Genomic DNA, 13757 nt, shown 5'->3' on the forward strand with positions numbered 1-13757 from the left:
TTAGGGATGGAAAAACCATGCTTATGAGTCTTGGGTGCATAGAACTAGTTATGTTTTGTGGTTGGCTCGAAGTGCTCTCTCATACGAATCAGAATACGTGGGATGGAAGTGTAGTCTATGTGCAGATGGGGTTTATGCTTTCTGCATATTCCTCATGGTGCTTCATGAAGAACAAACGTCTGCTTTCACCTAGCTCTACAAGAATGCCTGTTTAGGACTCGTGCCGAGCTCAATAGGGACGACATTGTTTATTTTATACGCATAACAGTTGTACTTTGAGCCCTACCAAGGAGCAGCTGGCCCCCTCTGACCTACCTGCCTGGCAGGTGATGCTGTGGCGTGGCCTGGGGTGCGGTCCCCCTAAATGTGGCTGTGAGAATGCTCTGAGTTACTTGTCTGCAGGAACCGCAGTGCAGCCAGGAGGAAGAAGGTGATGCATGCCTAGGTATTGTTCAGACATACATTTGAGATGTTGCCAAATTGTGCAGTGAAATCTGAGATCTGAGAAGCTCTGTATTTTTACAGGTGAGACATGCACTACAGAGAGATGTAAATAACAGATGATTCAAACAGTCCTTGCCCTAAAGAGCTTCTGAGCATTGCAAGTTGAATGGAAACAAGGCATTGCTCTGAGATAGGCAAAAGTTATTTCCTTTTATTACATGGTTCTAGCAATTTTTTTCCTTAGAGATATTTTCTGTGGAAGCCTAAAGTCAGTGAACTTGTGTAGCAAAATGTGTTTTTTTCAGTTTCTAGTAATGTAGTCACACATATTTATAGCATTATCATCTAAGAATCCCAAGTAGCAATTACTAATTACACAGAGGGGAAAGATACTCCTCATTTTATTGAGGAAATGGAGCCATGATGAATTAAAGGGACTTTCCCTGAATCACAAGAAACTTAATGTGGAGCTAGAAATTGAGCCCAGACCTCCTGACATTCGGTTCACTGTTTCAGTCATATGACCATCTTTTTCCAAGTATAAAATATGTACACAAGACTCTCCAGTTTAGTCTTCACATTAGTTTCCAATGCTGCAATTCAGTTCCTCTGAACTTTGCCCTTTCACTCGTTTTAGCAAAAAGGCAAACATTTGCCCATTTGTCTCACTAGTAAGTAGAAACTGCTTTCTATACAGATGACGATTTCCTCTCCATTCACGTGCTTCTCATCCTAGTATTAGAAGGCCAGCCTGTATCAGCAAGGGCCTGTTTAAATTAGAAACCAAATAATGTTTCAGGGATGCCTTGGGCTGTCTTGTGGAGAGGGTTCTTCTCAACCCTTGCCAGTTACTACTTGGTGGTCCTGCCAATCCTTGCTGAGTTTCAAAACAAAAGTTGCTCAAGCTCGAACAGCGCTTAGTCCAGCATACGCAGCTGGACAGCTGGTGAGCTGGGACAAAGCAAGGCCCAATGCTTAACCAGGCACAATTCACCAGAGCATGTAAAGGGACAGGGGAGTGGCACTGTCCTAATTGTTAACATTCCTCCTCTGCAAGACTCCTGATATTTATTTAATAAGCCCAGGCTCATGAAGTCTAAACGATTTAAGCAATCAAGTCGTAGCTGATGTGTATATGGAGATGACATGCAGCCAGACTAAGTGAAGGGTGAAATGCATAATTTCTGACTTCGCAAGGCTTTATCTGGCAATTGCAGATGAAATAATACCTCAGGCGGCTGTGCCCAAGAGTGGAATATACATTGCGAGTACTTCAGGAGCTGTACTTCAGGCCAAGTTTGCACAGCCACAGCTCCTATTTAAGTGTGCGTGACCAGCGTGCTGGCGTGGTCTTTTCAGCCAGTGCAGAGAAGTTTCTGTTGCTGCCAGTGAGTAATATTAATGAACTCCAGTCTGATGTCTCCTGCCAGTGGCTACAAAAATCAGGGATGTGGTATTGCTCTGTTCTCAGAGGGGTGAAAGGCAGGTTCAGCAGAACTGGCTGAAACATGCCGGCATTTCCACATCTCAGCAACAGATGTTTGTAAATAGGCGTGCCTTCACATGTAGAAAGGGGTGAGCATCTAGAGACTGCTGTGTGTGGAGGTTTGTTCGTTCTTTTCTGTGGAGCTGTTGCTGGGTATTTTAGTGTTAAATGGGAAAAAAAGCAGCATCATTACATTCATTAGCATTTCATTCAGAATTATTTCCAACTTGTAGTGGAGCAGGGACACGTGGTGACTGGGTGTTAAACTTTCATTGATGGGATGGAGAGATCTAAGGTTCAAACTGGAAATGGGACTGCTTGGAGCAGACGTGGGACAACGGAGGAAAAACGAATTTTGATGAACCTGATCTTCAGCAAAAGTCAGGGAGTGAGAGATGGCTTTTGTTAAAAAGAAAGAACACCAAAATGTGTGATGTTCCTATACTTTCTCAAGAAAAATAAAAGAAGCATTATCTCTATTTCAGCTCATCTTTAAAATACACAAAGGAAAGGCAGTGCAGAAAAGGAGAGTATTTTTGCTGATTGTATTTTCTGCGTTCTCTCATTAATGATCTTTTTCTTGTGAGTGGTCATTTACCATGTTTGATTCAAAGAGATCCAGTCTGCATAGTTTTAGAGTAACTTTGTTAATGTTCTTTTGAGAACTTCTGCTTATCAGCCTAAGGCTTATTGGCCATAACTGCATTGTAAGCTGAGTAAATTGGTTGTTAGTGCATTTGCAAACAGTTCAGCCTGATTCCATTGATCTAAGCACCAATTTTACAACTTTGTCTGTGGTGCCATTACAGAAATGGAGCGAGCGAGCAAGCAGGCACCCTGCACATACCTCTCTCTTAGGATGGTGATTTACTGCCCCTATCTGCTGCCTTTTACAGCTGTGTGCTGGCTAATGTCGCGGCCTTGCTGGTGAGCTTGTTTCAGTCCTGTGATGCTACATCCTTAGCGTGGAATCTGAATCTGACTTTGCCACCAGACTGAAAAACGGACTGCGGCTTTTCTAAAGTTCTTTTCCCATCTTCCCCGTGGTTACCTTGTGCTTAGAAAAACAAACTGGTAGGGGTCATAATATGGGGACACAGATGCTTTCCTTTTGACCAGTCCATGTTCTTCAGCCATTCTCCAAGGCTTCTCTTGTGTTTTGTTTTGACTTGGCCTGATGGCTGAAAGCTTTACTGTAAATTATTTTTGACAGTTATGATAGTGATAGTCCACCCTCCCACAGTATCCTCTGACCTGCAGGTATCAGAATGCGCAAAGATATGCCTAAAATGTCACAAAAGAATGCAAATCACATATAGTTACAAATTAGTTCAGATAAACAATGTAAGCAGGGTACAATGTCTCAAGGAGAAATGACAAGCACCACTGATTAGAATGTTTACAGTGAGAAGGGGTTTCTGAGTTAGGCTCAATACATAATTTCTGATTATGGAGTCAGTTCATTAAAATAGTATAAAGTAACAACTTGCCATTTTTCTGTAAGCTACCAAGATGCATATAGAGGTGGATTGAACTAATAAATTAACAAAATATTGGCTGTTGGGATGGAGGAGTGTGAGGTGAATGAGGAAGGTGGGAGGAGGACAGCTACAAGAGTTAAGAGTCTAAACAAGGATACCCTGAAAAGTTTCTGGCTGTGGTGGGTCCAGTGGAGGCTGAGTAGTTGATTCTATTTTGCTTCATAACAAAAGGAAAAAGGGGCCATGTGGCATCCTGGTTGATACCAGCTCACACTACTTGGTGTGCGAGAGGCAATGGTTTCAGAGCTCTATCATTATCTCCTTTGTTTTCTTGGTAGTTCATACGTAAGCAGTATAAAAGTATCATAGAATAGTTTGGGTTGGAAGGGACCTCTAAAGGCCATCTAGTCCAACCCCCCTGCCGTGGGCAGGGACATCTTCAACTACATCAGGTTGCTCAGAGCCCCGTCCAACCTGACCTGGAATGTTTCCAGGGACGGGGCATCCACCACCTCTCTGGGCAACCTGTGCCAGTGTCTCACCACCCTCAGCGTAAAAAATGTCTTCCTTATATCTAGTCTGAATATCATCTTTAACCTTGGCTGAAGGTTCACGTGTTAATGTTTTTTTCAGGTGGAACTTGCAGAAATATGCACAAAGAGCGAACGTTATATTGGCACAGAAGGTGGAGGAATGGACCAGTCAATCTCTTTCCTGGCAGAAGAAGGAACTGTATGTGGATCTTTGTAATCTAAACTAACAATGTAATATTAATTTATGTAAACAAAAAATATCTTCACGTGCATCTAGCAGAAAGACAAGAAACTGGAATACCTTAGTAAGCAGTATAAGCACCACTGGTATGCAAATGTAACAGGAATTATATGTATAAAATTGTGTGCAATCGAGTATGACAAGTTTAAAGGAATAAGATGATGAAAATGAAAAATGGCAAGAAGGAGGAAAGAAAAGATGTGGGGAAAGACATACTCTAGAACTAGAGCACCAGGTTCCACACTATTTGGCTAATTCATCACTGAACTTCGAATGTTTCCCATATAATGAAATCTGAATGGTCGGTATGACTTGTATTCAGTGCAAATGGGATAATTATTACAAAAATGCTTTCTTGAAACTTCTTATAACCAAACAGTTCTAGGAAGTTTTGCCAGGTCCAGTTACAAAGACAATGGAGATTTTTTTTTTTCCCCAGTTTTGCTAATTCCAGACAATTCTGTGGCTGGATTCTGATGTAGAAGGCATTTAGCTGTCTTAAACGTGGTGACAGAAGGTGGACTAGCACTGATATACAGGACCTGCCAAGTTATGCATGAGTGCTTGCAGTGGAATTTACCATGGAGTTCATCTACTGTCCCAGAAGGTGCACAGGACTGCAAATGTTCAAACCCAAAACCTGTCAAAATACTTTTATTGAAATTAATGTAGCGTTTCGTGACAACCTTTACTTTGCTTATAATTGTGATATTATATCTCTACAGCTGTTGTTCCTTAATGCCGTATCTTGGATAAGCTTATAGAGAAAATAAGCTGTTTCCTAGAATGACACCAAACATTTAATTCCATCATGAGACACATGTATTTTCAATTTCACATCACCTGTACCTATTCTACAATTTTCCTTCACACTTACACTATTAGTAGTAAAGGTACAGCTACATGAATGCTGAAGGAAGCAGCATATTTTCCTGGCCTACACACAGATGATCATATAAGTGGAGGCTTTTCTGACATATAGAGATGGTGATCAAAAAGGCAAAGAAAATGTTAGAAAAGATTAGAAAAGAAATTGTAAACAAACCAGAAAATATCCTTGCTTCAGTGTACTTGCAGCTGAATGCAGTTCTGGTCTCCCATCTCAAAAAAAAATACACTAGAACGAGAAAAGTACAGTAATGGATGCTGAGGTTGATCAAAGCTATTTGTTTATATAAGCATTGACTGAATAATGTAAAACTCTTTAGCTTGGAAAACAAGTATCTTTGAGGGTAATATTTTGAAGCCCTGTAAAACCCCTGAATGGGTAAGAGAAGGTAAATCGAGAATTCAATATTTTTTATAACCGAAGAACTAATAGAAGCACAATGACATTAGCAAGCAGCTTGTTTGGGTTTTTTTTTCCAAAACATTCATTGTTAAATTGAGAAATACTGTGCATTGTGGAAGGCAGAAGTTTAAAAAGGGTTCAAAAAAGACCTTCTTGGATACATTGATAGAGTATTAGCCTATTTGTAGCTATTAAACGTAATTGTCTGACGTGTCTTCCAGTGTAAGTATAACCACCGTAATCTTTGCTTATGGGAAGCTAGAAAAATATACCCCCAAAAAGATTGCTTTGTATATGTCCTATTTTTATATTCCCTCTAAATACCCATTTATGGCTACTGTCAGAAACGGGACACTGGACCAGCTTAGTGGTACGTTCTGACCTAATGTAGCAGTTCTTAAAGGGTCTGTTTAAATGTAAGCAAGCTTGTCTGTCTTGATAGTAATTTTGTGACGTGGTCTGGAATCTCAATGGCAGGGAGTAACACACATGCTGTACATAATGTACAAGCAGATTTGTCATTGTTTATTTAGCACTCTAGCTGCTCAAGGAACTCTCTGGGGGTGAACAATGCCAAAACCAGTAAGACGTCCCTGCTTGCAGAGTTACGGTCTATTCTAAGAAGCCAAAGCAGGGCACATGATTTACAACTTATCCCAATGAAAAACCAGATGTGAATTTAATCTTTTGATTACATTACATCCTGAATTATTTAATTAATGGATGCCTAGCTTATTCCATGAAAAGGTCACAAAATGTTGGGAACATCTGACACAGGCCGTGTAAGGCATCTGTGAGGCAAGACAGTCTCTTATGTCAGAAGGAAGGACACAGTAACTACATTTTCATATATAGTTTTATTTCATTTCTCTGTTTGATTGTCTGTATGTAACAGGATCGCTGTCTCCAGTCAGTCCTAAGATTTTGGTACTATTCTGTACCTCAGTGAACTAATCTTGATTTAGTGGAAAATCAGAAAACTAAGGGGGAGATGGGTATTGGGGAAGGGGAAGGGAATGTGAAGCCCCTTGTTTCTAGTGGCATGCACATTAGCTTCAGCCAGGCCTGGTACTTTTCTGTAGATCAAAGAAAAACTGTTGTCTTAAACAGGCAAGAAAAATAGGTTGGGTGGGGTTCTGTGAAATGCTGAAAAAACCCAAAGACTTAATGGAAACATTTTAAAATCCAGCTACAAGGGAAAGGTTTGAAATGTATGTGTAACTTGGCCAATGAGGTTAAACCTCTTTTCTCACTGTTTCATGTCAGTTTTCTTTCCTTAACTGTCCCTGGATTTTCAAGAGAAAAAACATGCAAATTTGCATTTGATTTATAGAACTAAGTGCACTGTTTGCTAGTAGTAAATTAAAACTAACCATTCATTTTTCTTTCAATAGGCCAAGTTGATAGAGTTCAGTCCTCTGAGGGCAACTGATGTTAGACTTCCAAGTGGAGCGGCGTTTGTTATTGCTAACAGTTGTGTTGAACTGAATAAAGCAGCAACTTCTCATTACAATATTAGGGTAATGGAGTGTCGTCTGGCTACAAAGGTAATGTATGGCTTATGTCAAACTCTAATGAAACCTTCATCTAAATATGTGCTTTTTTCCACTTCTGACCAATCGTGTCTGTAACACCTGGCTAGGTGCTACTTTAAGTAGCATTTTTCTTTCCAGAACCAGACACCTCCATCTCTGCAGAAACAGAACTCCTGCCGAGTTTAATGGAAGTGCAAGGACTGTGCCCTTATATAGAAGATTATGTGATTTAGTTCTATTCAATTTATTTTGTATTATATTTCAATGGAGGAAATAAGTTTATTTTTCAGCAAAAAATATTCTCAGTTAATAAGATAGACTGTTTCTAATTAAAGCTGAATAATGACAAATAATGGAAAGCAACCAGTGTGGTCACATGTTTATATGTATATATGGCAATAGATGTGTATTTTCTAGGATTTAGAGGACATCAAAGCTACTAGTTGGAGGCCTGGAAGTAATATTGGAAATGCTGAATAGCAGCATGTATGTCAGTGTGAAGTTTAAAAACAGGCTTGAATCAAACCCCAACATTTAGGATATGCTGCCAGTTTACAGCTTGCAGTTATCTCTAAAATGTATGGAATTTGAACATGAAAAAAATCTAAGTTCCATTTTAATTCTGAATTTTGTAGACCATATGTTTAGGAGTATGTAGATGTAGGGTTTGATTTGAGTTTATTATAGGAATACAGTGGATTTTTCTTTGATTAGATTAAGTGAGAAGTAAGCATAAAGATTCACTGCAATTATACCCAACATAGCATGCTGTGTGAAAGAACAGAATTTGGGTCACAAAGTCTAGATGAAATTTTTAAAAACTGCAGTGTGGAACCCCTTGCCACAAAACATTTGGCCAAAATCTGAGCAATACTCAAAAGTATTTTGAGCATCTGTTGGCATCATGATTCTATGAAAAATTATCATAGTTAATGCTAAAAAGAAAAAAAAAAAAAGAGGCTGAAAGAGATGATCAGATACTGACAAAATGTAATATGAAATACTGTGTTGAGATTTTTCGAGGAGGGAAGCTAAACTTCAGATGACTTTTTAAATGGGCTTTAAACTCAAGTATAAAGAACATAGCTGCATTTTAGGTGTATATAAGATACGGTAAAAATACGAGCACCAATGACCATAGTTAAAGCTGTTGTCACTGAAGTTAACAAAAAGATTCTTATGCCATTAAGAAAATCAAGATAAGGACCTCTCAGTGTATTGGTCCTGGTATAACTGATAAACCTCTAATTTAGGATAGTTAATTGACTAAGTATGTATTTTAGGAAGAGCTTCTTCTGGAAATTTTTTTGCATAAGAAACAGAGAGCCTTCATAGATGATCTATTCTAAAAGGCACACTACAACCATGAGTGCATTAAGTTGTAAGACCTTTTGAAGTATTGTTCCATATACCAGATTTTGTGAATTGAATCACAGTTTTCTAAATTGCTTTAAATTATTGGTCCTGTGCAGTAAACTGAAAAGGTGGTAGAGAAAGACGATTTTTTTTTTTTACATTCCTGTTAGCTATGATGCAATCTCCAAAAAGGTACCTTTAGCAGATACTTGATTTTAAGGAGACTAACGACACACACCTGTCTATTTTTAAACATATGCTGCCCAGATGGAAAGTTGCACACACTCTAAAAATACGTTGAGCCAGGAAAAGACTCTTTAGGAACAGGTCACAGTGGGGTGAAGGAGGGCAGGTATGTAAGTGGAAGCAGGGAAGTCTTTTAAGCACCATTAAGCTAATGGAACTATGAAATAACATGCTGGGCCTCGCAATAATGCTTTAAAAGAAATTCTCATTGGTAAATGCTTTAGGATAGGCTTTTTTTCCCCTTTCTGCTTTAGGTCATTCTAGAATTTCACACTGTTTGCAGAAAGCTCCATGTAAGTAAAGATGCCAACACAACATATCCCTGGTGGCATTAGTGTAGAACATTTTGATGTCAGTCTGTCATACAGCAAGTGAGCTCTTGATCATCCTCACAAAATTACCTTTCTCAGGTTCTGTTCCTTTCCCTTCCCTTCTGAACAGTCATTCTTTTGCTTGTTATTTTTTTTTCCTTGTCTATTCTTGTTGTAGCCTCTAAGCGCTTTCCTGTACTCCACTAAACAGTATGTTTAAAGACACTTATGTTCTGCAGAACACTCGCAATTCCAAAGGAAATTAACTTGTACTTTATACTTCAGAAAAGTTGCACGGTAGGTGCTGCAGGATGAATATGAGCATTAGTGAATGCTGTGCTCTCCCCTGCTTCACCGTGTGTGGTTCACTTCACTGTCAGCTATAGAGTGGTGCCAAGAATGTCTGCAACTGGAATGCCATATAGTTAATCAGCTAATGTTTGTCAAATGTGGAAAGATGCTCAGATGACATTATAGAAATGTAAAGTATAAAAAAAGTGATGTTGCTATATAAGGGCTGAGTATTCCTATACTTACTCCTAGTCAGACTTTCTTTTATTTGTATTTGTCCTGTCATTTACTAAGTATGTTTTCCTCTCAGTTACTTACAGTTCTCCAGTGTGCCTGTGTTGAACAATAAAGGACAATAAAGCCTACAGATGCTATATCCTGGCAGTTAAGAGCCAGCTGGATGATGTCCACATCTTTAGTCCATCTAGTCAGAGATCATCAAGAAAATATCTAACCGTGGAATCAGTACTGGGATTACTTTTGTACATTTAATAGATGGGATTTTTTCCCATTTCTGCTCTGTGTCCATTACAATTTGAGCTGCTGGAGCTAGATTATTTTCAAAAATCATTTCTGTTTGCCCATAACATTTTTCCCAGTGCTGTTAGAATTGAAACTTTGCTATAAGCAGTATAGACCTTTCCAACAAAGCCCTGCCCACTGGCCTGATGGGGTCAGTTTCCATTTGGAACATTTGACCTGTAAAACCCCAGCGTAGTTAGCTCATCTGAAATACAGCATCTCCCTTGAAGTATAGAAATGGGAACAGATGTGACAATACATGACATATTTCTACAGGGGATTATTTATTAAAAAATGAAGTAGAAAAATTTTTGTTACCTTATAGAACACTATTTTTTGTAAATTCTTAGTTCTGTTTAACTTCTGGTAATAAAATCTAGGGGATGCTGAACATTAGGATTAAAGTACAAGGAAAAAAATTTCCATTCATTTAGCACCTTGAAGCAGATTTAAGAACATGTCACAAACATGCACCAACGTAAGAGAGATTGAGTATTTAAGTAAAACAAATGAAGCAATAATTGTTATTCTAACTTATCAATAAGTAAGCTAAAATACAACTACATGAAGGCTGTGGAATTCTAGGTACTCAGAGCTTTTGAAAACCAGGCCAGAAGTGACTTAAACAGTGCTGTGGAATCTAGGTACTCAGAGCTTTTGAAAACCAGGCCAGAAGTGACTTAAACAGTCGTTTACAAGAAAATTTTCTCACCCTGATTTCTGCATTAACCACTAGACAGTGCTGCTTCTTTCTCTACCACTGAACATACAAAACTGTGTTTTAGATGGCGACAGAGTCATATGATTTGGATTTTGATTGGATTTTGTTTGTTCTGCTCTACTAAGCCTCACATAAATCTTAGCAAGTCACTAGATGGCACCAAAAGTAGTTAATTTTTATATACTGTAATAAAGCAAAACTGGAAAAGCCACTGCAAAAGTACTGTTCGAGGAGAGCAGGAAGGAGGATGAGAATCTATAGCAGATAGTTGGGCAGCAGATCTTCTGCTTAAATTTCATGCTGTAACTTTGCACAAAGCAAAGCAAATACTTTTCAGACATGTATGTAAATCCCATGATTTTTTTAACCCAGGAAGTTAAACGGCTTTGCTGAATTGAGACGTAAATGATTTCAAACCAGTCTCGCTCAAAACCAGTGTTTATTGAAAAGAACAGCAAAACACACTGGGTGAAATCTTGGCCCTGTTGATGAGAGGTTTTAACGCTGATTTGAATAGGAAAAGGATTTCATTCCCTGGTCTTGCTGCACTGGTTTGAACTCTCTGCAAACATGCAGCCTGATCTAGCATACTTGGAAGCTTTAATCTCAGCGTAAATGGTGCAGAATTGGAGGTATGTCGTGTGCTTATGAATACAATAAAATGACACTAGCACGTACCTGCTAATCTATGTCTTACTCTGTAGTAATCTGTTGAAATTAAAGGTGGTATGTCAGTAGGATCTCACAATGATCACTTAATATTCTGCTATAATTAATAACATAAAAAATATTCCACCTTATGAGGAAAGCTGCTTTACTCAACCATTTTCATTAGGCACACGAGAGCATCAACGCATGCTTCTCAGAGAAAAGCCTCTTTGACATGTTGCCTTTTAGGATTCTGGTGGTTGAAGTAACTACTGTCAATTGCCAAAAGATCACAAAGATACACAAAGCATGACATCATTGTCTGGAGTGGGAGAAACAGATAGATCTATAACTAATTAGCATCACAGCAATCATGTAGGAATGGAGCAGATTCTGACTAACACATCGTAATCTTCCCGTAAGGCTCAAAGCTTCCTTTAAATTGGATGTTAAAAGAACATACTTAAAATTTACTTTAAACTCTAGAGATTGAGAAAGGTTGCGGTTAATTCTCCCGCACAAATCTTATGCCTACTTTCGTATTTTTAAGGCTATTATGAGAAAGGGTGTTAATGACAACCTCAAATGTTCATCAGAAAACTCCAGGAGCATATTGGAAAGGGCAAACAGTTTTAAATGTTAGAGCAAATTCTAATAGTACAGAAATGGACTTCTTAGGGACTTTTAGTGTTACAGTATCGTAGCATTTGTATAAGCAGTTGTCCGAATGTGGTTGTAAACGGTTAATAAGTGCTTGAAGTAACAATATCCATGGAAAAGGATAAATCACTGATTTGATATCACACAAATTATGCCAGTAGGGCTTTTACAGACAATATCTGATTTGGGGGAAGAATATCCGTCATTCACAGACCTTTTATAAATAAATATAATGATTATCTGCCGTATACTGATAGAATGTAGCTTCTGATGGTTCCCAATTAAGAAGTGAAAGGAGCAAATGGGTCTTAAAGGTGCTTATGGACAATTAAATAGTTTTAAACAGGAAGGCACAATATTTTATGTTTTATTTTTTGAATCTTAGCTTCTCTCAAAGTCAAAAGGCTTGGACTGGAAAAAAATGTTGCGACTCCATGATGTGCAAACCAAGCTAGGAGTTGGCCTAGAGGAAATGCTGACCATTGTCGAGGAGGTATTACATCCTGAGCCTTACAGTACAGAGGAAATTTGTAAATGCCTGGGAATTAGCCTGGAGGAGCTCCGCTCTCAGATCCTTAGTCAAAACACGCAAGATGGTAAGCATACATGAAATAGCGTTTTTTAGCGTACAACATTTGTATTATATAAAAGTTTATATATTAACTAGTAGTGCAAGTGGAAGTCTTGCCAGAATACCTCCCCAGAGTCTTGGGTGGCAAGTGAGAGAATTGATACAATGATTTTCATTCTAACTTTTAACTTAAAATAGAGCAAAACTTTGATTTTGATTGAACTGTTTCTAAAATGGTAGAAGTAGCAGATCACTTACTATTCTAGATTAACCTGTGCTGTTTGAGAGTCATCTCTAAATAACCCAGGTTTTATTCTAGGGAAAAGTATAAACTAGGCTTCCTTTTTAGGCAATAGCTCTTACAAACCCAAACATTTTGGATGGTTACAGCATCATTAAAATGAATCTTGTTTGCTCTCCCTTAACTGGTGTTAAAGACCAGCATAGATGGAGCTTGCGTTTCTGTTTTTGAATTGATAAATACATGATCACTTCATAAAACATGCACTGGGCAGCAAGTCATCTAGGTCTCTCCTGAGAAGTTTCTGGCACAATCAATGTTATTTTTTCTTTTAGGAAAATGTTGGTGGAGGTGAACAATTTACTATTTAAAGTATTTGCTATGTATTATTGCTTATGATTATACCATGTAATCATGAGCACTGGCACACATGGAAAGGATCTATTACTGAGTAATAGAGCATTTATGAAATAATTAATTTGCATTCATAACAGGTTTCCAATTGAGATCAGAATCTTTCTTTAAGAACTTAAAATAATGCTTACTTCCTTGTTTCCATTCTGTGGCCTTAATACTTCTACTGTTTTGTAGATGAACTGTATCCTTACCATCCCTTCCCAAGGCTGCTTTCAGGGATGTATATATTTGATGTACAGAATCAGTAACATACCTATATATACTGATGCTTATATTTAAATAATCTGTATATCTGGAACAATCGTGAACTTTATATATTGACCAAGGACCAGATCCTGAATCTAGAACCTGTTTTGCACCCCAGTGGTATCAGAGAGTATGAAACTATCTTACTGTCTGATTACACTGCCAGAGGGTACCAGCATGGAATATGGTATCTTAATCCAGCTCTTTATCTCCATAGAAAGAGTCATAACAACTCTGTACTGTATGTACATTGGAAATATACTGAACCACGTACCTGCACTCTGCAACATTTTCATGGGAAAGTACAAGGTTGTAAATCCTTTACGCTGTCCCCTTACTTGCCCCTTCATGAAGCAATACAAGACTATTAACTTACAGCTGTTTATACGCCTTATACCTGGTTTATAAAACAAAATTCTACAGTTTTGTGGATTTGCAGTGTTTATACAGGTTATTTGAATTGAAGTGTTTATACAGGTTATTTTGATTTTTTTTCAAAAACTAAAGTCTGGATAA

At 38.2% G+C, this 13757-nt stretch overlaps 1 protein-coding gene across 2 annotated transcripts in view; it reads left to right on the forward strand.

The window, feature by feature from the left end:
* Positions 1–13757, forward strand: part of GALK2 (galactokinase 2) — a 50874-nt gene that overhangs the window by 22060 nt on the left and 15057 nt on the right. For both annotated transcript variants that reach the window (XM_009276498.2, XM_009276497.2), the window contains exons 6-8: positions 4045–4143; positions 6871–7023; positions 12152–12362. In XM_009276498.2, the coding sequence (XP_009274773.1) occupies positions 4045–4143; positions 6871–7023; positions 12152–12362 (463 nt within the window). The remainder of the gene's footprint in view (positions 1–4044; positions 4144–6870; positions 7024–12151; positions 12363–13757) is intronic.

The sequence above is a fragment of the Aptenodytes forsteri genome, unplaced genomic scaffold (genome assembly GCF_000699145.1).
Source record: "Aptenodytes forsteri isolate BGI_AS27 unplaced genomic scaffold, ASM69914v1 Scaffold1, whole genome shotgun sequence".
Taxonomy (NCBI): Eukaryota; Metazoa; Chordata; class Aves; order Sphenisciformes; family Spheniscidae; genus Aptenodytes; species Aptenodytes forsteri.